Below are 27,099 nucleotides of genomic sequence, written 5' to 3' on the forward strand. Positions count from 1 at the left end.
GCAGCCAGCAGTGCGCGAGACTCGAGACAAGACAGGAGGACAAAATAGAGATGAGTAAGTGGGCGGCACAATTGCTGGTGGGGAAGATATTGCATAACAGCTCAATGAGTTGGACATGAAGTTCACCTTGATACTGGAGCCGCTGCGGTGGCCTCCAGCTGAATTAAATCTGAGCAACAACATTGTGAGGCCTAATTGTACAATTTCTTATGAACATTTCTATGTGCACGAGGTTAGTTTGTCGTTGCTACAGCACCGCACATCTGAAGGTCAACAAGATCAAAACTTCCTAAAAATAATGGTGCAATGCATGGGCATTGGTGCCCTGAAAAAAAAAGTCCTGATTTTACGTAATTCGAACACATGGGTTGCACATGATTATAATGCGTTGAACTAACACGTACTGTATTATTTATTTTTGACGAAAATAAGGTAAAAATACATCAGTTTACCACATTTCAATCATGTACGACTGAAAATGAAATCGTTTTTTTTTTCAGTATGAGGTACAGACGAAGGTTCCCATTTGAAAATTATTTGTCGACCGGGAAGAGGGCTGCCAGCGAGGGGTCCCCAACATGCGCCGGGGGCCTTGTGACAGTTGTCCCCTTTGCCCCACAGTTCATCGGCCCCGGTGCACACTTTTGCACACTTTTGTCGAGGAGCTTGTACGGAGCAAGAACGCGTCCTTCGGGGTTTTGTATTCTGTCAGTGCGCAGATTTCCATGTTTAGCTGTGCTCCTTCACCTTCTCCCCTCTCACGCCCACTCCCTGGCATTTCACCGGTGGGGCTTCAGATGAGAACGCTGACCTGCATGGGCTCTTCATCACTTGACAACACAGTGGCAACCTAATATGGGCACTGCAGGTTGTGAGGCCTCACTCTTCAGGGTGCAGGCTGGCTTCCATTTGGTGACTCAGTAAATGAGCAGAACCACAGATCCTTTAAAGGAGACATTCAATGTGAAATTGACTATTTTGACTGCATTCTGTCTCCTTTAAGATGCTTGAGAAAAGCCACTCTCAAGCTCTTGCGAGTGAGAACACGACACTCATCCGTTTCCCGAATCCAGGCCATTTCCCGGCACCGTCACACACCTGTTTCGTCACATTCGGGAGTGCAACTAGATGGCGGCACAGATTGCCTCCGTCTCTCTTTCCTCTCTGACTTAGGCCTGCGCCATTAACATCTCGCGCGGGAACAACAACATTTTATTCACGGAACAAGTATAAATTATCTATCTCTGTCTAGTTTGCTGAAAGTCAGCACTTAAATCCAATTGGAAGAACCTGAATTATTCAAATAGTCCAGCTGCAAAGGCTAAAAATAACAGGGACATTTTTTTTTTTTTTTGTGAAGTTAAAGTGTTGAGAGACAGCTCTTTTGCTGCATGTGCAGTGATGCGATTCCCACCCTAAAACAGATGGTGACGAGATTTCTTCATCAGTTAGCAATTTGTCATGTCATGTGGAGGATATGTTTGTTTGGCTGCTGAGGACTGAGAGTCGGCCAGAGTGATTTCTTTGCCTCTCGAGGATCTGAACAGGGGACACGTAAAGCAAAACGCTGCTCTGCTAAGCATGAAGCATTTTTCGGGTAACTCCTCTCTCTCTCTCTCTCTCTCTCTGCTCCCAGCACTTGACTGTTTTGAGGAAAAGAGCAAGAGAGCGCTATAGAGCGAAGGGGGTGGGGGTGGAGGAGTGGTGATTGAGCGTAAAGGGGGCAGGACTTTTCCTCTCCGGGTCCTATTAAGCGCAAACTTTGTGATTTTGTTCTCCAAGTTCAGTCCAGACTGCACTCACTTTGTCTCCCCTCACTGCTTTTGTTGACGCTCTTTTGCAGGCCATGGAAGGATGCGCTTTTTGGCCCGACAAGTAAGTTGCCTGCGCAGCTCGTCCAGGGTTCGTGATTCGGACATAGTGTAGCGTATAGATGCTGCTGCACCGTGTGGAATGAACAATGGTGAGGCTCCTTGGTGCTGCGGCCGGTGGCGTGCTTTGGTTCCGTCTGCTGTCGCTGGGCGTGCTGCTGGAGTCGGAGCCTGGCGCCGCCGGGGTCTCCGTTTTCCAGGGTTTCTATCTCCCACCTGCGAACGGTTCGCAGCTCACACCAGCCAGGAGGACAGATGGGGTCGTGCGGACCGTTGACCGGATTTATAACGCAGGCGGGAGGGCCGGATACCTTGTCTACTTGGATGGGAGTCGCTTTCAGCTGGACATGGAGCGCGATGAGTCGGTTCTGTCGCATCACTTCAGCCCTCAGTACGTCCTCGCCATGATGGGAGGCAGCTCGGAGTCTTTGCAGCGGGACTGCGTTTATCGCGGGACGGTCAACACCAACCCGGAGTCCCTGGCCGTCTTCAACCTCTGCGGCGGAGGTGTGGAAGGCTTCTTCGCCGTGCACGGCGTGCGGTACACCGTCACGCCGATCGTCCGGGCCAAGGGGCACGAGCACGACGCGCGCGCTCTGCAGGACAAGGACGCCGAACACGCCCTCCACGTGTTCACGCGTGAGAACTTCACTTTTGAAGCCGCGCGCGACGGCCACGAGAGCTGCGGGACGCGCGACGGGCGCAGGGGGCGCAGGGACGCGGCTGGGAAAAGTCGGCGCAAGAGGCCGGACCGAGGGAGGCTGTCCGCGCCTGACCTGGGCGCGCACGGGCGGAGACGGTGGAGCCGGTTCCTCGGAACTGCAGCTGCGGACAGCCGCGTGCGGCGCAAGAGGTCGGTCTCCCGCGCCAGACACGTGGAGCTTCTCTTGGTGGCGGACGAGACCATGACGAAGAAGTACGGCAAGGACTTAAACCACTATCTCCTCACGCTGGCCTCAATCGCGTCCAAGCTGTACGGGCACGCCAGCATCGAGAACCCCATCCGGCTGTCCGTGGTCAAAGTAACCGCGGTCACCGACAAAGACAAAGGGCTGCAAGTGTCCAAGAACGCGGCGGCCACTCTCAAGAGCTTCTGCAAGTGGCAGAACCAGCAAAACCCGCTAGACGACGACCACCAACACCACCACGACGCCGCCATCCTCTTCACTAGGCAGGTAAACAAACTTCCTTCCCTTCCCGAGGCGCCAGGCCGCTTGTCGCCCAGGTGCGATGCCAAGGCAACGGAGTGACGCCATCGCTTGTTTTGATTTCGATGTTGTTCATGTTTAAGCACCCACGAAATTTGCTGACATGTCCCGTGACTCAGTGCGTTCAGGACACACATGGAGACCATTGCTTGTGGTAATGTTGGCTATGAGCTGTCAGATTTGTCGACCCTTTGAATCCCAGTCCAGAGAGCCCCACTAGCCCTCTCGGTCTTCCTCTATGTGCTGACGCTTCTGTGCTTAACGCTGTTCAGCATCTGTAAACCAGCCGTAAAAACTGAATTTCCTGCGTCTGCGTCCGTTTTTCTGGGCAGACTCCTCTGTCTCCAGCTTACCCTCTCAGTCCCCTGACCGCCTTCAAGCCTCAGAAGCTGAGACCTGAGGCGTTTGCAGACAAATTCTTCTCGGGAATTTGAAAATCATCTACAGGGTGCACCCCAGAAAAATCTTGAATAAAAAAAATTTAAAAAATACACTGCGACTTAACAAGGCAATCTCTCCTGACTCGTATCATCCTCACGTCGCTCCAGTCTGCAATTTTTTTTTCCTGGTTACTTTTACAGCATCTGTCAGCTGAGGCTGTCAGAAAAACAAACATAGGCTGTATGGAGACCGCACTAATTTAGCCTTTCTTTCACCTCGCTGCTCCCTGCCTTACTTCAGCCTCCCTCCTTCCCTACTGCCTGAACCACAGCCAAACATTTCTGCTTTTGAAGCGAGCATCCGGAGTATTACTTTGGATCTCCAAAGGATACACGTGTTGGGTTGGTGCTGTCGTTCATTGGCACGGGTGTCTAAAGTAGCTGGCAGGAAGTCCCGGTCCCTGCGTGCCAACCACCTACAATCGTTGTTGACACTCCACCTGCTTGGGCAAGCCCGCAGAGAAGGCGAGTGTCTACAGATGGCCACTCTTTGGTACAGCGGCCATGAATAAAAAGATGGAATGATGCCCCGAAGGCAACCTCTGGGGTTAAGAGCAGAGAGCCAAACCAGATAAGAAACTCCAAACAAACATGATAGGCTTTGTAGAAAGTAATATTAGGGCCACTCTGAAAGGAAAAGACAATAACACTATGAGACTTAAATCCTAATTTAACAACAATAGAGTTGTATTGTTTTTGAGAAAAAACGTAGTAGGTTTTTGAGATAAAAGTTGTATATTTTTGATATTAAAGTTATAATGTTATGGGAATGAAATGAAACATTCAGAATTGTGGATCATCAACATCAGATAATTATCATTATCAGTTTTGAAGTGATTGTTCTGGAGAAAGAGCAACCCAGATTTGGGTTTCACTGTGGACAGCCTCCAACACGAGTCACCTTGTTCATGAAGTAGTCCGCAGTTACTGTAGGATCACTGTACGTGCAGTATGCTTCCATCCGCAATACGGGGTGACTACATCAGTCAATACACCCTCTAATTGCAATACCAATACCATACAACTTAATTTTATCTTACGAGTCAAAATGCCGTAAAGCATTAGGGCCCCTGATGTTGTCCAGTCAGTCAGAGACGGCAGGTTCATTGGAATTCCACTCGCTCAGGATCCAAAATCTTGTCTGTCATTCTCACTGTTTCCTGTCAAAATAGGAAAATAAAAACTTGTCCAGAACCTCGACATTGCTCATCCTTACACAGGAAAGAAACAGCTACTCTGATATCATTCCTTCATTTCACATATATAAATATATATATATATATATATATATATATATATATATATATATATATATATATATATATATATATATATATATATGTCTGTATGTATATATATATATATATATATATATATATATATATATATATATATATATATATATATATATATATATATACATACAGACATATATATATATATATATATATATATATATATATATATATATATATATATATAAAGAGAGAGAGAGAGAGAATATATAGTCTCCACCAAAAGTATTGGAACAGTAAGGTTATTATTATTATTATTATTATTATTGTACACTGAAGACATTAGGGGTTTCAGAACAAAAGATGAATATGAGACAAAAGTTCAGAATTCCAGCGTTTAGTTTGTGGTATTTACATCTAGACGTGTTAAACAACTCGGGACAGAGCTCCTTTTGTTTGAAGCCACCCACTTTTCAAGGGAGCAAAAGTATTGGAACAGACATTATTAAAGAATCTTAAACGTGAATAACATTTAATATCTGATTGCATAACCCTTACTTGCAAAAACGCCTGCGACCCATTGACTTCAGCAGACTGTTGCATTCTTCATTTGAAATACTTTTCCAGGCCTTTACTGCAGCCTCTTTGTCCTTTCAGTCTCATCTCCAGGAGGTAAAATGCATGCTCTTTTGGGTTAAGGTCCACTTTTTCCCCCAATGAAGTCCTTTGTTGTGTTAGCAGTGTGTTTTGGGTCATTGTCGTGTTGCATGATGACGCTTCTCACGATTAGTTTGGATGCATTTTTCTGTAAATTGCAAGACAAAATGGTCTTGTAGACTTCAGAATTCATTCTGCTGCTACCATCATGCGTTATATCATCCATAAAGTCTAATGAGCCCGTTCCCAGAAGCAGCCATGCAAGCCCAAGCCATGACATTACCTCCACCATGCTTCACAGATGAGTTTGTGTGTTTTGGATCATAACCAGATCCTTTCTTTCTCCATACTTTGGCCTTTCCATCACTGGTAGAGGTTAATCTTGGTCTCATAAGTGCAGAAAACATTGTTCCAAAACTTTTGTGGGTTATCTCTTTACTTCTTTGCAAAATCCAATCTGGCCTTCTGATTCTTTTTTTCTGATGAGTGGTTTGCATCTTGTGGTATATGGCCTGTATATTTCTACTCTTCGAACAGTGGATTGTGATACCTTCACCCCTTGCCCTGTGGAGGTTGGCAGTGATGTCACTGACTGTTGTCTTTGGGTGTTTCTTCACAACGCTCACGATGATTCTGTCATCAAGTGCTGTTGATACCCTTGGCTGACCTGTTCGATGTCTGTTGCTCAGTACACCAGAAGTTTCTTTATTTTTCAGGACATTCCAAATTGTTGTATTGGCTATGCCCAATGTTTGTGCAATAGCGCTGATCGAGTTTTCCTCATTTCTCAGCTTCAAAATGGTTTCCTTTTCTCCCAATGACAGCTCTCTGGTCTTCATGTTTGCTTAACAGCAAATGCAGTTTTCACAGGTGAAACCCAAAGCCAAAAACAAGCACTATTTAATGTTTAAGCAGTCAATCTAAAACACCTGAGCAACTAGAAACACAAATCAGTCACATGTTCCAATACATTTGCTCACTTGAAAAGTGGGTGAGTTCAACCAAAAGGGGCGCTTTCCTGAGTTGTTTAACAGATCTAGATGTAAATATCATGAAATTAAAGCTGTTGTCTCATATTCATCTTTTGATCTGAAACCCAAATGTCTTCAGGATAAAACAAAAACAAAGGACCTGACCCGATATATATATATATATATATATATATATATATATATCCATCCATGCATTTTCTGAGCCGCTTCTCCTCAGTAGGGCGTGCTGGAGCCTATACCAGCTATCATCGGGCAGCCTGAACTGGTTGCCAGCCAATCGCAGGGCACATACAAACAAACCACCATTCACACTCACATTCACACCTACGGACAATTTAGATCTCTTCTATCAACCTACCACACGTTTTTGGGATGTGGGAGGAAACCGGAGTCGTCCACCGTGCTGCATATATATATATATATATATATATATATATATATATATATGTATCCAGGTGATTTATTTTTTTATTTTTAAGTTTATTCATTTCTGAACTACAATTCTTACAAGAAATGACCATGAGAAGAAAGTGTATTGCATGCAGTTTTATTCAAAATCCGATACGGGCGTCAGCATTAGCCAGCAGTTTCTCAAGCCGCCTGGGAACTGCATTAACTGATTTCACAAGGAACTCTTGTGGGATGGAAGACATAACTTCGCCCTTCAAGTTCTTCCAAAGTCATTGGTTTGGTAGAATAGATTTGCTCCTTTAATCATGGAACATACACAAAAAAATTAGAAAAAGATTACATTATATGAAGAAATTATAAGTATGTTAAAATAGGGAGTTACTTTTCAATCACCCTGTTTATATATATATTCGGCTGCATGATATTGGTAAAAAATTACAGAGATTTTTTTTTTTAAACCTGCAATATATTTTTTGATGTGAAATAATACAGGGCTAGATTGATTGAAGACTCTAAATTGCCCGTAGGTGTGAATGTGAGTGTGAATGGTTGTTTGTTTGTGTCCTGCGATTGGCTGGCGACCAGTTCAGGGTGTACCCCGCCTTCCGCCCGAAGATAGCTGGGATAGGCTCCAGCAGCCCGCGACCCTGGTGAGGATAAGCGGTAAAGAAAATGGATGGAATGGAAATTATACAGGATCAGTGTTGGGAAAGTTCATTTTCTACGCGAGCTACTTCAAAGTTCGGCTCATCGTTCAAAAAACGAACTACTTCATTTCAGAGTTCATAATTAATTGTTTTTAACTAAGTTCACCGGTCCAAAAGTGAACCAGTTCATAGTTCTTTTTATTTTTTTATGTTGCTGACAGGCTATTACCCTCAAAATACTGGAATTTCATTTTCCCATTGCTGCCACCCGTTCAGTCAACAACTAGTAGCCAGCTGCAGCTTTCGCCCTACAATCTCAAAAACATGAGGAAAAACTTGTTCCTTTAATAGCATTTTTTAAAATGAGGTATTAAAACAAAAACAAGACTTTTGTCCTTAATATGAAAACAAAAACACGCAACACAGTATAAAAGGAATGATGGTGAAAGGACATTGATAACTTTGCGTTCGTAGCAGCTCTGGCTGACGATCTTAACAAAATCATTTCTCTATTCTTATATTACAAAACCAAATAAATTCCATATTATCATAGTAGTGTTTAAAATTAAGCATTCCGATACAAATGATAATTTTTCTAGTAATCCATTTTTAGAATTATGTACTGTCTTACAAAAGCACACATTTACGCAGGTCCCTGAATGCACCTCGTGCACTCACGCAGCTGCCACGTGCCTTGACTACTGTAGTTTCATTCTAAAGAGCAAAATAGGAAGTACAGCACGCCCATTTCTTTGACTCGTTTGAGTATGTCCGAACAGGTCCCTCTGCTGCTCACTTTTAATATTACAGTTGATTCTCTGTATATTACAGTGCACGCTATTGCGTACATTACGTACATTGCAATGACGATGATAAGACAAAATACCGTGCAGCTATTATATGCATTTTACTCTAAAATTTAATCTCGAAATTGTGCAACTTTTTGTCCAAAATGTTTTGTTTTGTAAGGTGATGACTTTCTTTTTTCTTTTTTCTTTTTAGTGTGGCCCGAATACGCCTTGTGGATTTGCACTTTTATCCTTCCAAAATGATTTTGTCAATCCAGCCCATTTTTGGATGTAAAATCTTTTCACACATCTAACACTGTACACACTTCTCTGGAACCTTTTCAATTTCTTTATAACTGAACCCGTAGAAGCATGTGAACCCTCACCTGCCCTGCAAACCATCAAACTGTTGTTATGTTATACTATTATCGACTGCATGTCTTTCAGACAAATTAGTGTATTGGCTCCTCTTTCATGACCCCATTTTTGGGTCATGCCCTTAATAAGCCCATAATAGCAGCCAGCAGTTCACTTTAACGTTGACCCCTGACCTATTTGGCTCTGAAAGCCCAATCCTCAGGATTCTTGGCTGTGACTGAGGACTAAAATTGCTGTCACTTCAACCTGTCAATCAACATGATGGGCAGACCTGCACATCTAAACACTGCAGGAAAGCAGTGAGTGAAACAGGAATGTGCAAGCACAAAGTTACTGTTTCCCTTGAAAGAGCACTGCCAGGAAAGAACTGCATTTGGCTCAGGTGTCTTGTACCCAGCTGCATTGTGGGTGAAAAAAAGAAATCAAAGAATTTCAGCATGTGAGACAACGATATTTGAACCATTTCTCAATCGTCTCTGTCTGGCCATTTCATTCTCCTATATACTGTATTTTCAATTGAGGTTTTTCAAAAAACGTTGTGGAATAATAGAGATTCACTTCACATGTGAACGAATACAGTAATATCACATCAGGAGGCAGGACAGTGGACTCGTTGTTGGCACATCTGCCTCACAATTCTGAGATTTCTGTTTTGAATCTCGGCTCCGGCCTTTCTGAGGATAGTTTGCATGTTCATCCGTAAAAACAGGCTCATGTTAGGCTCATTGAGCAGTCTAAGTTGTCTGAAGGTGTGAATCTTTTTGCAAATGGCTGTTTATATGTGCGCTGCAACTTGGCCAGCGACCAGTCGAGGGTTTACCCCAACTCTTGCCCAAAGTCAGCTGGGATAGGCTTTTCAGCTTCCCCGCCACCCTGATGAGAAAGAAACTGGATGGATGGCGATCACAAGGCGAACAAGTGTGAAGCGGCCATTGTGGCTGAGAATGTTGTAACGGTCCACTGCTGCGTGATGGAATCTGGGACGTACAGTGTTTGGTATCAACCGTGGCATGGCAGTGAATGCCAAATGGCTGCGTGATGGGATGCCCAGGCTGCATACCAATCCGTAAATCCACTAAGTCTTGTCCCGCCGTGGCTTTGACTGCATAGTGATGTCATTTAACCTTTTACATGGAATTTGCACGTGTGGCGGCGACTCCTCCCTTTCCTGTCCACTTGTCAAACCCCCACCCCACCGCGTCCATGAGTTTTTGTCTACATCACGGTGTACATTTCCCAGCTCTTGCCGCCGTCGCAGATGGCCCCTCTATTTGTTTTACCTGTTCTTGATATTTCACACATTATACTTCGTCTGGCATCTGTTGACAACCTGCAGACAGCCCCTGGAGCCTAAAGTCTCGACACTGGACAGCGGGCACACCACATGGGACTCGCCCTCACTAACGGTGACGCATCAGTGATTTTTTTTCACGACTCTTCTTTCAAAAGCTCATATAGCCGCTCAATTTTACTGGCACACGAGCATCCCAGTGCATCCTAATATCTATCCATCCATTTTCTGTACCGCTAATCTTCACTAGGGTCGCGGGCATGCTGGAGCCTATCCCACCTATCTTCGGGCGGGAGGCGGGGTACACCCTGAACTGGTCGCCAGCCAATCGCAGGGCACATAGAAACAAACAACCATTAGCACTCACATTCACACCTACGGGCAATTTAGAGTCTTCATTCAACCTACCATGCATGTTTTTTGGATGTGGTAGTACCCGGAGAAAACCCACGCAGGCACGGGGAGAACATGCAAACTCCACATGGGCGGGGCTGGGATTTGATCCCCGGTCCTCAGAACCGTGAGGCCGATGTGCTAACTACACGTCTACCGTGCAGCCCATCATAATATGTAGTTAATATATTACCTTCACTGAGGCGGTTACTGGTTCCTCACTTGTTCGTTTGTTGGCAAAGGAAACCTACTTCTCTACTACGACTTCCACTACACTTGAAATAATTGCTGCATTTTACACACATACGAGTATGAGTGGTCTCCACTCTATTGTGTGTCTTTATTGGGTTGATGTAGTCATGATATCAGACGTGTAGTGTTTTTAGTGTAAGCTAAACTTGCTTACTCAGACTTTTAACATGTGTGTGTGATTGGCTGTTTCACTCAAATCTTGGCTGAGATCAGTCAGTCTCTCACAGGTTGGCACACAACCCACCGATCGTTGGCTGATTTTCGATTCCAGCCTTCCACCTGTTCGCCTGTTATTTGTGCCAATCCCCCCGTAACCCTATGCCCCGCACCAGTTCTCCTCTTTCTTTTCCGGCATTGCTCCATCCCCATTCCATTGATCAATTTCCTTTGATTTGTTTCTCTTTTAACTTCTTTGTTTTCTCCCTTGTCTGTTTTGAAAGAAAAAATAATGTTGGGAGTGAAAACAAGCAAAGTTTATATTTTTCTTCTTTCGGTTCATGCTTTGCTGTAAAAACACAAGCTTTCACTCCGTTGTCTTGGATGGTTTGGGTGAAAAAACATAAAAACGTTATGGGGTGAAAGAGTGTAAGAAACTTTCTATACACTCCCACTGTTAGATTCAAAACAAACATTGTGCTTGTCCGCACAGTAAGAAAGGAGAGAGCACTCAGTGCGTGTAAGTTTCCCCTCATTGGCCATGTGTGTCAACAACTATAACTATTCAGCAGTTAACTGGTAAACACACACTTTCTTGCTGTAAAGTGCATATTTATCCTGTTTGTGTCCTGTAAGCACATGTACTGTATTTATTCGCATGAACAGGAGTGATGTACATTTGTGTGTGTGTGCGTGTGTGCAGTGGTCCCACCCAATCAGTCAAGTGTGAGTGCATAACACAAGGCAGTTTGTTCCTAACTGGTCCACCGGGTAAACCGGGTAAACACCCTCCCTCTAGAGCCCAGCAGGCCCGTCAGCACGATTTAGGGCGATGGTTCGTCTTCTTGACGATGTTTGTCTGTGTTCACACATGCCATTTCCTCTCTGACATGACGGCGGGAATTAATCAATTGATCAGCGCGTTCGGCGAACAGTGGCAAGACTGCCCTGAGGCCTCGTCTGCATGGTTATGCGACAATCAATATCATGTAACCACTATGGGTTTGGCAAATGGTGGTGGAAGAAACATTAAAGGGAGAGTAAATATCAAGTCCTGGGGCTGCTTTAAAGTCACTGCATTACATCTGTGCAGGACCTCTGCGGCCATCACTCCTGTGACACCTTGGGAATGGCAGACGTTGGCACTATCTGCTCACCAGAAAGAAGCTGTGCCGTCATTGAGGATGACGGGCTTCACGCCGCATTCACAGTGGCGCACGAGATCGGTAAGCATGGATACACTTGTTAAGACAAAGAGAGATACAGACAAGTTTGGACTGGCTCATCTGTCAGCACCTCTGTGGTTGTTGATTACTATGAGAGGATTACCTGAGTGCCCGTTGTGTTTTCTTTTCCCATTCTTGCTGCATGTGCAAACCTGTGGCATCATTTTCCGGCTCCATCGACCGTACATAACATTTCAATTCCTTCCCCCGTCTGCCTCAGGCCATTTGCTCGGTTTGTCCCATGACGACTCCAAATTCTGTGAGGAGCGTTTCGGCGTGAACAGCGACAAGAGGCTAATGTCCTCCATCCTCACCTCCATTGATGCGTCCAAACCTTGGAGCCGCTGTACCTCGGCCACCATCACAGACTTCTTTGACGATGGCAATGGTGAGGTTTTTAAAGCATTTTCTTGCGTGAACTTCCACAGTGTCTATCACTGAGCAAGGAATGTATTTGTAGCACAGCCAAAGATCATATGTAACCTTCTTCACCATGGCCATAAAGTATAGTGTGAAGACATTGTGAAGAGAAAAGAAAAGTAATGTACCGCCAGCATCATCTTATTCTCGACACTGCCCCTGTCCCAGCCGAGTGTCTTCTCGACTCCCCCCGTCAACCCCTGTTGGGTCCCGAAGAGCTCCCGGGGCAGAGCTATGATGCCGTGCGCCAGTGCCGCCTGGCTTTCGGGCCAGAATACACCGTATGCCCTGGTATGGACGTGTGCTCCCGGCTGTGGTGTGCAGTTATTCGCCAGGGACAGATGGTGTGTCTGACCAAGAAGTTGCCAGCCGTGGAGGGAACACCCTGCGGAAAGGGGCGCATCTGCCTGCAGGGGAAGTGTGTGGACAAAACACGCAAGAGACATTACTCGGTAGGCGGTGACCGCATGTGAAACTTTCTGGCTTTCTTGGGAAGCATAAAATCTCGATGTGACTGACCCTTCCCTTTCTGCGCTGTGCCGCAGTCATCCAACCATGGCAGCTGGAGCTCCTGGGGTTCTTGGGGCTCATGCACTCGAACGTGTGGTGGTGGAGTGCAATTCGCCCAGCGGCTGTGCAACAACCCGCCACCACGGAACAATGGGCGTTACTGCACTGGGAAGAGAGCCATCTACCGGTCCTGCAATGTTGCACCATGCCCACCAACGAGTGAGTGCAGTATCGTGCATTTGAATGGGATGTAAGTACAATACACTACAAAATGTGTCTTTTCACCGTTTCCTCTAGATAAGAGTTTCCGACAGGAGCAATGTGCGGTGCGCAATGGCCCTCAGACAGATCCTAAAGGGGTGAAAACATTTGTTGAGTGGGTGCCCAAATATGCTGGAGTTCTCCCTAAAGATGTTTGCAAACTCACCTGCAGAGCAAAAGGAACCGGTTACTATGTGGTGTTCTCACACAGGGTGAGCTATTGGCAAAAAATGGTACTGGGACATTTCAGTGAAAAAGCATTTTTAGGTTAAAGAACCTCTCTGTTTTCAGGTGATAGACGGGACCGAGTGTCGTCCTTCCAGCAGCTCGGTGTGCGTGAAGGGGAAGTGCGTGCGAACAGGTTGCGATGGCATCATAGGCTCCAAGCTTCAGTTTGACAAGTGTGGTATATGTGGAGGTGACAGCACAGGATGCATACGGGTTGTGGGCAACTTCACCAAGAAAAGGTAAGAACAAAGAAAACTCTCTTGCCAAACGCAGGATAAAACAAAACATCTATTTTTATGATGATGATAATAATAATAATCATCATCATCATAATAATACTACTACTACTGCTACTAATAATAATCATTTGTTTTATTTAAAGGCACATTTCAAGCCTCTCAAGATCACCGTACAAGTTAAAAGAAATCAAGCAATACTATACAAATAACAGAACATAAATTAAAATGGCAAATGATATGGGAAACATTAAAGTGAATATATGCAGTCCGGAATAAGTGTGTCTTGAGTTTGGATTTGAAGACGGTTAATGAGTCTGTTTCAGAGGTCAGGTAGTGGGGCGTTACAAAGATGTGTGTGTGTGAGAGTGGGGGGTCACAAGGGAGAAATGTGATGTTTAGATGGAGGGAGGAGAAAGATCTGAGACTGCAGGTGGGTCTGGCAACATGCAAGGAGATCAGCAGGATACAGTTTACCAGGGCGAGGTCATTTATGGTCTTGAAGGTACAAATCAGTATTTTATATGGGAATGAGGTATTGAACAGGGAGCCAATAGGGATGTTTCAGGGCTGGAGTGATGTGGTGAGTGGAGGGGGTCCTTGAGAGTTCTGGAGAAGCTGTAGTTTTTGTAGTGACTTGTGGGGGAGACCAAACAGGAGAGAGTTGCAATAATCCAGGCGGGAAGTGACGAGGACAGCAGCGATGTGAGGGGAGGGGGGATGGACGAAGGCGATTGACGTTTCCAAAGGGAAAGTATGCAGACTGGGTGATGTTTATGTGTGCTTGGAAGGGGACTGTGTACATGCGAAGTTGTTACAGCTCAATTGAGCAGACGTGTGAGGACCGTAACATGGCATGAAAAGGTATAGAGTCAGCCTGATGCAAGAAAGATGTCTTGAATTATGGTCATACAAATGGTTAAATAGCTCACAAAAAATGTATAGAGCCATTCAAGTCAACAGAAGAAGGACATATGGCGGCGAGCCACAAATGATACATTTGTAATAAATTTGGCAAATAGGTTATGCATGCATGTTAGGCATGCTTGTTATGTTTATATTACCACTAAGACTATCGTCTGTATAGTTATTTCCACATCCCGATTGGCTAACCGAATCTTTCCTTTCACCCTGACAAACAGTAAGGGCTACACGGATGTAGTGAAGATCCCTGTAGGCTCCACACACATCAAGGTTCGTCAGCACAAGGCAAAAGACCAGACCCGTTTCACCGCCTACCTCGCCCTCCGGAGACCCAGTGGGGATTACCTCCTCAATGGCAAGTTCATGATCTCCACCTCAGAGAGCATCATTCCGCTCAACGGCTCTGTGCTTAACTACAGTGGCTGGAGTCAAAAGGATGAGTGGCTCCACAGCATGGGCCCTGGGGCCCTCCAAGAGGCCTTGGTAGTCCAGATCCTTGCCACAGATGCTAAAAAGCCGCTGGATGTCCGTTATAGCTTCTTCACGCCACGCCGGACAACCCCACAGAAGCCCCCACCACTGCTTGTCCCCAGTTTGAATTTGGCCCATTTGCAGGGCACTACAACTGTCACAACGAGAACCACCACCAGCAGCTTTACTACATCTTACCCCACTCCCACTATCCTGGTTCCTGCGCCAACGACAGCTACCAGTCTGTCTACACCACTTCCCGGGCCCCAATGGGTGACAGGAGCATGGATGATCTGCTCCAGGACTTGTGACACTGGCTGGCAGAGCAGGACAGTCCAGTGTAAGGACCAGGGCGGGAAATTGTCCAAGGGATGTTTGCTGAATTCCCGCCCTTCTGCTTTTAAACACTGTCTTGGGAGAAAATGTTAAAATGGCAGGAGGAGGGGAACAAGGCTTTGTAGGACAACAAAAGGGGACCGATAAAATGATCAAGTGCAGCATGTTGGACGAGGGACCAACGAATTTAAGACATCATCTAAAACCTTAATCAGGACTGTGAATGTTGGACCAAGTCTCACAGAGACTCTGCTTGAAGGATGGCTCAGAATCACACTTGCAGAGTAAAAGTTAAGCAAGGACCCGTTTGTTTTGTAGTCAGGCATTTGTGTTGCATGTTGGTGACTCAACTTTGTTTCCGCATCCAAACGTTGTTTGTCTTTTGCTGTGTGTGTGTGTGTGTGTGTGTGTGTTCGAGCGAGCATGTGCGTGTGTGTGTGTGTGTGTGTGTGTGTGTGTTCAAGCGAGCATGTGCGTGTGTGTTTTGAGTCATACTGTATATCCTCCTAAATAAGGGAGACACACGTCGTTCGCCCTCCAGCTTACGTCATTGCTTTGACCCTCCAGCTATCAAGGGATGGGGAAGACGTTGACCAACAATGGACGGGGAAACCCAGACATTCGGTGTTTAAATGGTGCTTTACAGTCTGTCCATTCTGCACAATAATATACAGCAGTACAAAAGCTTTATTGAGGTCGAGACTTGCTCAGGTTCTCGAAGTTCATTTGCTCTGCAGTAACTCAGGAAGAATGTTCTTCCTTATGACACAAGCGTTGATTGCGCTAATCCCCTGCGCATTCTAAAGAACACAACAGTGTTCTTTCAAAGTCAGCTGTCAGAGGGGAAAAGTAACCGTGACTGTCCTTAACATTCACATTCATGGAGGTTAGAGACGGATCACTTATTTTGCTTCATTTTTGAAGTGTGTGCGTGCGTGCATGTGTCTGTGTGTGTGAGTGTGTGTGTGTATGTGTGTGAGTCTGCTTACATGCATTGAGAGTGGCGGAAAAAAAATGCAAACAAAGACAAGACACTGGGAAATTTCCATTGGTGTGCACTGCCTTAAAGCAGGGTACACACATGCCGATAATCAGGCTAAATATGAGCATTTGAAGCCACTGCTAATCAAACTCAGCGGAAGACTGATGATTGGATTTCTCTGAAAGATTATCCTGACCTATGGCGATATGGTTCTGTGTGGTGTGGTGCGGTGGTTATCTCGGGTACACCACACACGAGAAGGGAAGTGAGACACACATGGGGATTTCTTTCCTCATCATTTTAAAAATCAGTATGTGTGTACCCTCCTTTACACATTGCAATTTAACAACTCGATGTAAACCTTCTTGAACAATAGATGATTTCAATGTATGTGTTAGTATTCAAAGCAATTTGCAGAGCCATATGCACATCTGTACACCTCACTGAAACACACACTTTGTTCCTTTGAGGAAAGCCCTCTCGCTGAACAGCAAAAACAGCACTGAGCTTGTAATTTATTGTTTGTACAACTGCTATGTGTGAATAACAAAGCAACGAGATGAGCTTTATTTATTGTAGTAATTTTGTATCAGATTACTATTTAATTTAGGACTATGCAGAATCCTCAGTGTAAGACTATAGTGTTTCTTTTCTCGTCGTGTGATGTACATAAAATATCTATATTTAAACACCTTGTTGTCTGTGTTATTTTCTTTGTTGTTTTGCAATACAAACACTTCACAAAATATGACTAAATTCACAGTTTTTACCCCAAGAATATAATGTACGTTTCCCATGTACTGTTCATCCAAGTACCCCCTTCCTCTACTGAATTTTAGCATAGGTACAGGACATGGACTTGAAAAGTAAATGGTAAAGATGAATGTGCATGCACACAACGAACTACAATGTTGCATTTGTAATTTTTCATTCCTTGATATTAGTCTATTATGACTCGAAATTGTCCGTAGGTGGGGATTGTGAGTGCGAATTGTTGTTTCTCTATATGTGCCCTTCGATTGGCTGCCGACCAGTTCAGGGTGTACCCCGCCTCTCGCCCACAGTCAGCCGGGATAGACTCCAGCACGCCCGCGACCCTAGTGAGGATAAGCGCTATGGAAAATGGATGGATGGATGGATGGATGGCTAACACTGTATGACCTTGAAATTAATGCACAGCAAGTGATTCTATGAAGACTCAAAATTGTCCATACAGTCGGTGCGAATGTGAGTGTGAATGTTTGTCAATGTGTGCTCTGCAATGGGTAGGTAACCAGTCCAGGATACACCCAACCTCTTGCTCAAAGTCAGCTGAGATAGGCTCCAGCTCACCTGGGTGGATGGATGGATGGCAGTTGTGGCAAACAGTGCGCCATGACATATTATCAGGTGTGCCACGGGAAATTATCCCATTTGGTCTGAAAGTGATCATTTATTTACTACTAATAATGTACCTTTGTTCATCTATTTATGCCAGCTACGTATAGCGACAGGTAAATGCTCTTCCAAGTCACTACAGGTAGCACTATTCTTCCGGTTTGTGCGCCGTGGTTCAGGCATTACAGTGTGTCAACAAACAATTTCTTCAGATTTTATTTTGTAGTAACGAGTAACGAAGACAGGAGTAGCAGAGTAAACATCCATCCATCCATTTTCTGGATTGCTTATCCTCACTGGGGTCACAGTTTAGCTGGAGTTTATCCCGTCTTTGGGAGAGGGAAGGGTACACCCTGAACTGGTCACCATCCAATCACAGGCCGTCAGAGTGAAAGCATACAGTTACACTTCATTTAGGAAATGTTATGAAGTAAAAGTATAAATAAAGTATAGATACCGTATATTGCCAAAACTTATGGCTCACCTGCCTTGACTCACATGAACTTAAGCGACATCAGGACTCTGTGCAAGCCAGTCAAGTTCATCCACACCAAACTCTCTCATCCACATCTTTATGGATGTTGCTTTGTGCACTGGTGCACAGCCTTGGACATGGAAAGAAATGGAAGAACTGAAGAACAAAGATAGGAGCATGGAATTGTCCAAAATTGTAACTCCTTAGTTCCAGTGAAAGCAACTCTGAAGGATTCAGCATACCAATAGCATTTGGACAATTTATTGCTTCCAATTTTGTGGGAACTCTCTGGGGATGGCCACTTCCTGTTCCAACATGACTGCGCACCAATGTACAAAGCAAGGGTCCATAAAGACATGGGTGAGAGAGTTTGGTGTGGATGAACTTGACTGGCCTGCACAGATTTCTGACCTCAACCCAATAGAACACCTTTGGGATGAATTAGAGTGCAGACTGAGAGCCAGGCTTTCTCGCCCAACATCACTGTGTGACCTCACAAATATCCTCCTGGAAGAATGGTCACATATTCCCTACACACACTCCAGAACCTTGTGGAAAGCCTTTTCAGAAGTCATATTAAACCCTATTGATTAAGAAGGGGATGTCACTTCAGATCATATGTGAGTCAAGGCAAGGTGAGCCATTACCTTTGGCAATATGTGAAAATGCAGCTTCAGTACAGTAATGAAGTATTTGTACTTTGTTACATTACAAGACTGCAACAAAAAAATAGGCTTGTGTCCAACGGGCCCATTTGGGAGTGAATGGAGACAAAATCAGAATCAGAATATGTCCCTTGGCTCAATTTAGGAATCATGCATCTCAGCTTTACTGAAGACTCGAAATTGGCAATAGGGGTGAATGTGAGTGCGAATGGTCGTTTGTATTATGTGCCCTGCGATTGGCTGGCGACCAGAGTCCAGGTTGCAGCCCGTCTCTCGTCAGCTGAGGTTGGCTCCAACTCACTCACCTGCCACCCTAATGAGAAGAAACGCTTTTAGAAAATGGATCGACAACAGCTGCCTTTCTGTGTTTTCTGTGTGTAATACAACGGCGCGATCTTTCGGTTAAACTGGTGATTGCAGGATGCAACGTTTGGCCTTTTCTTAGTTCGTTTGTGACCTCTAGTGGATATTGTTGAACTGCACTCGCACTTTTTCCGAGCTGTAATTTTTAAGGTGGACTGTTTAAAAAAAAAAAAAGTACTTTAATTGATTCGGCCTGGCGTTTGTAGTTTTCCAAACGCTGTGCTATGATGACTGTAAAGGGAAAAAAAAAAAAAAAAAAAAAAACTTTCCACTGCTCTCAGTTGCATTAGTGATATTTCTGGCCACAACTGTTTCGCCTATGCTATTGGGGATTTGTGTTTGTTTGTTTGTTTGTTTGTTTTTATAGACGAAATGGTTGTTTCTGAGGAGCCTGTTCGCATTTCATATTTGAAGCGAATAAAGTTGAAGTCAGAAAGGAGATTTCTCACTCACACAGTTATTTAGGTGAAAACCCCAGGGTACTTTATTCGCGGGCCGTGGAGAGGAGGACAAGTCCGGGCGGGCGGGGTGAGAAGTCGACAGACGGGGGCTGAATATGTATGGCTTCCGATGCAGGAGCTCCCCCCCCCCCCCCCCCCCCCACCCCCCTACACCCCCCGCTTCGGCAGCGTTCCACCTTAAGACCTCAGCGGCCCATCTCTGCTCCCTCTCCCCGAGAAGTGGAGCTCGGTCGCCGCCTGGCTGCGGCTCAACCTCGACTATGGTTACCGTTCGCTTTCCTGACCTGTTGCTTCTCCTCTTCTCTGCACTCACACTGCAACGTTTAATGATTAAAAAGGCGGCCATCTTAATTGAAAAGGTTCCAAATGGGGGCGTTAATAGGACGCAATCTGTGGGGGGTTGGGGGGGGGGGATAAACAGTGTGTTGATATTTAGGGTCAAAACAAACAAAAATCGGCGATCCACAGGAAGACCTTTCATCTACTTTTTTTTGTTTTTAATTATGTATTTATTTTACAATGATTGATCATTATGACAACCTGAAACGTTTTGCTTGCGCACAGGACTTGGCCCCCTGTCAGATCAAAGTGCCCTCAGAAAAGGGGAGGGACCCCGGGCCGGAGTGTATATAAAGTCCAACATTTCTGACTGCCAGTCAAAGTGCAGCAAATCCGTCTGGAGGGTCAGCAGGAGCAAAAAAGCAACGTTGCACCTTAGAGACAAAACCGGGCGCTGACATTTAGTCAGTTTTGGAGGAGCAGGAAGGGCGAAAGACCTGTTGGATTTACGACAGAGATCCAGCTTTTATTTCCATTGAGTCAAATAGGCTTTTTTTTTTGTCAGTGTGACTCTTGCTTGGGATTTGCACTGGATTTGGTCTTTTTTTTTTTTTTTTTTTTTTTTTTAGAGTTGTGTGTATGAAGTTATAGGGTTTAACTTACGTCACCGCGTCAACATTTGCATCGTTTCTATCTGCTTGTTGGATTCCAGTCAGTTGTATGATGTGGCTCGTGTGTGTTTCTGTTGGTTTCATGGCTGGTCTGTGCGCCGGCTTGACCCAGAACGCTTGGGAAGAGAGCACCGTAGTGCCTGTCAGACTAGACCCGACGGCGGGTGACACCGAACCGGGGCGAACCCTCTCCCCTGAAGAAAAGCAGAAAGTGTCGGAGATGAGGCTGTACAGGCTGGACGTGTTTGGTAAAGAGTTCATCTTGCAGTTGGAGCCCGATCAGACCTTCTTGTCCCCGGGGTTCGTCTTCCACATTGTGGGCAGTCCCGATTCCGAACTGAACCAGGGTCCCAAGAGCGCGGACGAGTCCGCCTGTTTCTTCTCCGGCACAGTGAATGGAGAAGAGCACTCCGCTGCTGCGCTCAACCTGTGCCAGGGGCTCACTGGTGGATTTTACTTTCACGGCCGAGAGTACTTCATCAAACCCCTCAACGCAAGTGACCGGGAGAAGGACGAGGAGGAGGAGGAGGAGGTCCACCTCATCCGCCGGAGGGCTCGAACAGCGGCCGGTGAGGGTGGCTCCATGTGTGGGGTCAATGAGGACGAGCAGAGGGTGCCGGCAAATCCGGACAATGAGCCCGAACGCGAAGCCGCCAACTCGGACCGCAAAGGTAAGGTTTTTACACACACACACACACACACACACACACACACACACACACACACACGTGTATATATATAATATATATATATATATATATATATATATATATATATATATATATATATATATATATATATATATATATATATATATATATATATATACACACAGTATATGCATTTGTACATATACGTATACACACACACATATACGGTATACATATAGAATGCAATGTGACATATACTGTATATACTAATGCCTTTACATTAAAATTTAAAATGGATAAAATTCATTGGGAGAAACTCAACTCCCAACTTGATTCATGTGGCGCTTTCACAGCATCCGCAGCTCTATACCAATCGATAATAGTAAGTGTGTTTTGAATGATTAATACAGGATTCTATGCACACACACACACACACACACACACACACACCCACACACAAACGCACACGAAAACAACAACACTCATATTGTATAAAACTAAGGTGTTCGAGTGTTCTGCCAATTCAACAACGTGTGTGTGCGCGTGCGCGCAGCTATAATTGACGACTCAGTGACAATATGACAGCGCCGTGCAACCTGTGCCAGAAGGGGCGGAGTGTTTTGGCACAGGATCTACATCTCAGAGGTAAAATAGGAGGAAGGGGGGAGGGGTAGGAAAGGGTTTAAGCAGGACTAGTCTACTGAGAGGTGCGAACTCGTGTCCTGGTACAAGGATTTCCCCCCAACAAACTATCTCAGAATTTTCGAGCAGAAAAAGTTTATTTTGAAAACACAAAGGAGGAGGACGAGGAACCACGACTCTGAGTCAAGGCGTCCTGCCTCCTCCACACACACGCAACTTTCTTCAGCCATCTGCTTTTCCCTGCAATTTTGAGTCTTCAATGAAGCCAACTTGCAAGCTTTGGGAACGTGGGTGGAAGTTGGAGTGCTGTCCCTGAAGAAAACCCATTCTCGGCACAGGGAGAACATACAAACTCCACACAAGAAGGCCCCAGCTCAGATTGGAACGGCGTCGTGAACGTGGCTTCGGCATGCTTTCCGAGACCACCACACTGCCCTGATCAACAGCAGAATATGTTCAACAAAAATATAATTTGGAAAGCGAGAATTACCAAACTGCACTGTATTTGATCTCTTCACAAAAAAAAGTGTAATTAGGAAAAACTAAAAATGACAAGAGGAAACGCAGATAAATATTGAGAGATGGGCTCAAATATATTTTCCAATTCCCCCCCACCCCCCCCCCCCACAGCCCATCACAGGACCAGGCGTTTTGTCTCCACTCCCCGCTATCTGGAGATTATGCTGGTGGCTGACCAGTCCATGGCTGAGTTCCACGGTGCCGGGCTCAAGGCTTACCTCCTCACCATCATGGCCGTGGCATCCCGCCTGTACCGCCACCCCAGCATCCACAACTCTATCAGCCTGGCCGTGGTAAAGCTGCTGGTGGTCTACGAGGAAGAGAGAGGCCCTCAAGTGTCGTCCAACGCTGCCATGACCCTCCGCAACTTCTGCCAGTGGCAGCGGCAGCACAACCCCACTAGTGACCGCCACCCTGAGCACTATGACACAGCCATGCTCTTCACCAGGACGGTAAGTTGGAGGGGGACGAGGAGAATTGTGAGCGATTTAAGGATGAGGAAAAAGTACGAAAGAGCTTGTTTTAACTCATTCATCTGCTCATTTAGGACCTGTGTGGTGCCCATTCATGTGACACTCTTGGAATGGCTGATGTAGGCACCGTGTGTGACCCAGACAAAAGTTGCTCAATCATTGAAGATGATGGACTGCAAGCTGCATTCACTGTGGCACATGAACTAGGTGAGTAGAAAAAGGCTGTGTACGGATGTGTGAAAATGATCGATTGCGTGCACTACAAACTGTTGTTTTGTTGTGCTGTTCTGTAGGTCATGTCTTCAACATGCCTCATGATGATGCCCAACTGTGCTCTGGGGTGAACGGCCCCCACTGGGGCTCGCACATGATGGCCTCCACCCTGTCCAATCTTGACCAGCAGCAGCCGTGGTCCCCCTGTTCCGCCCTCATGGTCACCACTTTTCTTGACAATGGCCATGGTCAGTGTCTGCTTGATAAGCCGGTCAAGCCTCAACCGCTCCCACAGCCCCTCCCCGGGACAGTCTACGATGCAGACCATCAGTGTCGGCTGACTTTCGGCGACGACTCCCAACATTGCCCTGACCTGAGCACCACATGCGCGGCTCTGTGGTGCACTGTGACAACATCCAATGGTTTGCTGGTGTGCCAGACCAAGAACTCCCCATGGGCTGATGGAACCCCCTGTGGGCACAATAGCTACTGTCTGGCCGGCCAGTGTCTCACAAAGAGCCAAGCTTCCAAACATCAGGTAGGACCTCGACTCCATCTGACCACTCAGCAGGAACATATTTTAGTTTTATGCCTCATCAGGTGGAAATCAGACTGTAACCTATCCCGATGTAACATTTCTAGATTCCTGTCAATGGAGGTTGGGGACTGTGGGGTCCCTGGGGTGACTGCTCACGGACATGTGGGGGAGGGGTGCAATACTCCTTCCGTTCATGTGATAACCCTTTGCCGAAGAATGGAGGCAAATACTGTGAGGGCAAAAGGATCCAGTATCGCTCCTGTAATACAGAGGCCTGCCCTGACAGCACCGGTAAGTCAGCAGTCACTTTAGTGCAAATCATTAAAAACATCCCTGTGCGGTTCTGTGGTAAAATGCCAAACAAACCTGACCACTGAGTCTTCTTTATTCTTCAGGCTTGTCATTCCGGGAGGAACAGTGTCTGGCTCACAATGACATGTCAGCCCAAGTGTCTCTTGGATCAGGCGAGGGTGTTGAATGGGTGCCCAAATATGCTGGGGTTTCACCCAAAGACCGGTGCAAGCTTGTGTGCAGGGCCAAGGGAACAGGATACTTCTTTGTCCTCAAATCTAAGGTAATAATTGTACAATATATGGCACATTATGTTTTTAATCTTTTGACAACTCTTGATCATCTTTGTGCTGACATGCAAGCTGAATGACCAGGTGTTGTCTTCCGGGCCCCGAGGTTGCCGAAGGCCTCCGATGTACTTCTTACCTCTTGACGTAGAGTTCTTAAATAACTCTTTCTCGGCAGGACTTTAAGTTCAGTTTGTTTGTCTGTTGCCCCCAGGTGGCAGATGGAACACCCTGCAGCCCTGATTCCACCTCAGTGTGTGTTCAAGGCCAGTGTGTCAAGGCAGGATGTGATCGAGTTATTGGCTCCAACCAGCGCTACGATAAATGTGGTGTGTGTGGAGGGGATGGCTCCACCTGCCAGAAAGTATCGGGATCATTGGAGCGTGCCAGGTGAATATCCAAGACACTTTTTATTCTGAAGATTAATAAAGACAGGTAGATAAAAATTAGTGCCTGGTCAAATAATGGTTCACATCTCTGTTGGAACATCTTCATGTGGAGCTTGCATGTTGTACTCCCCATCCTTTTGTGGATTTTCTCATGCATGCTCGGTTCATGAAAACTCTAAATGGTCCAAAGGTGTGAATGTGAGTGTGAATGGTTGTTTGTTTGTATGTTCGCTGCGAATGGCTGACAACCAGTTTAGGGTGTACCCTGCCTCTCACTCAAAGTCAGCTGGGATATAAATAAAGACTTGTGCTAGGAAAGCACACGGTTTAGCTAAACCAGCAAATTGTTGTCTTTGATCCAGGCCTGGCTACAGAGACGTGGTGACAATCCCTGCAGGTTCCACCCATCTTGATGTCAAACAGCGCGCCCCTGGCAATGGTCAACATGACAACAGTTACCTGGCAGTGCGCCGACAGGATGGTACTTACCTGTTGAATGGTGACTATAAGCTAATGACCATGGAGACTGACATCACTCTGCGAGGGGCACTGCTGCGGTACAGCGGTTCTTCTGCCAGTCTAGAGCGGCTCCGCAGCTTTTCCCCCCTCCCTGAGCCTCTCACCATTCAGGTACTGTCTGTGGGGGAAGCCCCAAGGCCCAGAGTGAAGTACAGCTACTTTGCTCCCCGACCCAACAATGCTGCTTCTGTCAACACCAACGGAGGGCGTCGGCATTCAATCAATGCTATCCGAGAGTTGGGCGTTGCTGAGTGGACTCTGATGGAGTGGGGTCCCTGCTCTCAGACCTGTGGAGGTGGGATGCAACAGAGAGAAGTGGTGTGTCTGGATCCCCAGGGCCGTCCATCCAAAGATTGCCCAGAGGAGCTGCGACCTTTGGCCTCACGATCCTGTGCCTCTCAGCCTTGCCCCTCGTGGCTTCTTGGCGAATGGTCCGTATGCTCAAAGACCTGTGGTAGAGGTTTCCGAAAACGCCAGCTTCACTGCATTGGCTATGATGGCCACACACTGACCCATGATAGCTGTGATTCCAAAGACAGACCACGACCCCTGCTGGAGCTGTGCTATCAGGGTGCCTGCTAAGGATTGCTTTGACAATCTGACCTCTATTTCACAAATTCATTAATTCCCCATTTCAGTGACTGCATCTGTACATTCCACAAACACCCACACCCACACACAGTGGTCAGAGAGCACACTGACTTGTCACACACTTGGAGGAACAAAATCTGCCACCTATCTCTGGAGTCCAGCAGTGGCACATCAACGAGCATATAGACGTTAATGAATTTGAGCATGCTGTTTACAATTCCGATGGTATGCTTGTGTGTGAGAGTATGCATAGATTTGAAACATATATATCGTTTGTCCAAGCTGGGCTGGACAGATTTTAGAGATTACTGTGGCAATAGCTCATTTTCTACTTAGTAACCCCATCAGGTATGGAAATTTAGATTTATTCTGAACTATCACTCAACATTTATTTATCACAAACCTGTAGCACTTCACTTGTGTTTTTATTTTTTACCATCGGCACATTGTTACACTCATTTTCTCTCGATGAATGCCTCATATTTTGTCATTTAGCCATATCTTGAAAACCAAAGAATTTGTATGCGCATGCATGGATGTGTGTGTGTGTGTGTGCGTGTGTGTGTGTGTTTGTGTGAGGAGACCTAAAGAGGGACTTGTCTCCTGCTACTACTTCATAAGTAAGTCTCTCCTGCCTTCTGTGAAGGCATTTTGTTTGTGCAGTTTTTCCTCTTTTTTTTTTTTTTTACAAAATATCCAAACATTATTTATTTTTGTACAGCCTGTTAAATATAATCCTGTGGCCGTTTTAATATTATTTTTATTTGTTATTGAGATCACAGAAGGAAGTAGAATATACAGAGTATTTATGCAATGTTATATGTATATATGTGGGTCTTGGTTCATGAATAAAATATTGACTCTAGAGAAGTTTGTCGTTTGTTGATTGGAAGTTACATTTAGTAGATACATTTGACACACACCGGCAGATACGTTTTCTGCTGTCACGATGCGAAGTCGGATGTGAGTTGGATGGGACCCGAGAGCAGACTGAGGCGGAGGGAGTAGATTTAGAGTGATTTATTGCTGACTGCTGGAGAGAAAGAGGGGGAGGGGGAGAGACAAGGTGCAAGGCGCCACCCAAGTTCCAAAACCGGAACTGCAGGGCACGGATCATGGCACATCTGCACCCCTAACGGCAACAAAAAAATGAGCCTTGTGCCCAAAGCTGAATAATAATGCACGTAAATTTGTCCTTTTTTTCTGACTTTGATCCTGACAAAGAAAAACACAGATTTGCCATTGATGTATAGGCCTACTTTTTACCTGCTTGTTTTTTTATGCCTCAAGCATGATTATCCTACTGCTTGAAAGAAACATCTGGAAGGTATGAGGGATCATTGGTGCTCCATGTGGGTGTCGGAGCTGAATTATCCATCATTC

At 45.7% G+C, this 27,099-nt stretch overlaps 2 protein-coding genes across 3 annotated transcripts; both read left to right on the plus strand.

Moving 5' to 3' along the window:
- Window positions 1-1,732: 1,732 nt before the first annotated feature.
- LOC133410478 (A disintegrin and metalloproteinase with thrombospondin motifs 5) lies at window positions 1,733-16,970 on the plus strand. 2 transcript variants are annotated; one of them, XM_061691723.1, is made up of 9 exons: window positions 1,733-3,046; window positions 11,813-11,945; window positions 12,166-12,333; window positions 12,534-12,817; window positions 12,911-13,094; window positions 13,173-13,348; window positions 13,428-13,603; window positions 14,743-14,879; window positions 14,944-15,100. In XM_061691723.1, the coding sequence occupies exons 1-9, from the start codon at window positions 1,961-1,963 to the stop codon at window positions 15,009-15,011; spliced, it is 2,412 nt and encodes an 803-aa protein (XP_061547707.1). In that variant the 5' UTR covers window positions 1,733-1,960; the 3' UTR covers window positions 15,012-15,100. The 2 variants fall into 2 exon arrangements, with proteins under 2 accessions (XP_061547707.1, XP_061547699.1); XM_061691715.1 differs by having other exon boundaries at window positions 14,743-16,970.
- A 3,355-nt stretch (window positions 16,971-20,325) lies between these two features.
- On the plus strand, window positions 20,326-26,561 carry adamts1 (ADAM metallopeptidase with thrombospondin type 1 motif, 1). Its single transcript, XM_061691739.1, has 8 exons — window positions 20,326-21,275; window positions 22,527-22,867; window positions 22,963-23,095; window positions 23,182-23,639; window positions 23,744-23,930; window positions 24,035-24,213; window positions 24,432-24,607; window positions 24,969-26,561. Exons 1-8 carry the CDS (start codon window positions 20,654-20,656, stop codon window positions 25,705-25,707), a joined length of 2,835 nt encoding a protein of 944 aa, XP_061547723.1. The 5' UTR covers window positions 20,326-20,653; the 3' UTR covers window positions 25,708-26,561.
- The last annotated feature ends 538 nt before the right edge of the window (window positions 26,562-27,099 follow it).

This window comes from Phycodurus eques, chromosome 1 (assembly GCF_024500275.1).
Source record: "Phycodurus eques isolate BA_2022a chromosome 1, UOR_Pequ_1.1, whole genome shotgun sequence".
In the NCBI taxonomy this organism is placed as follows: Eukaryota; Metazoa; Chordata; class Actinopteri; order Syngnathiformes; family Syngnathidae; genus Phycodurus; species Phycodurus eques.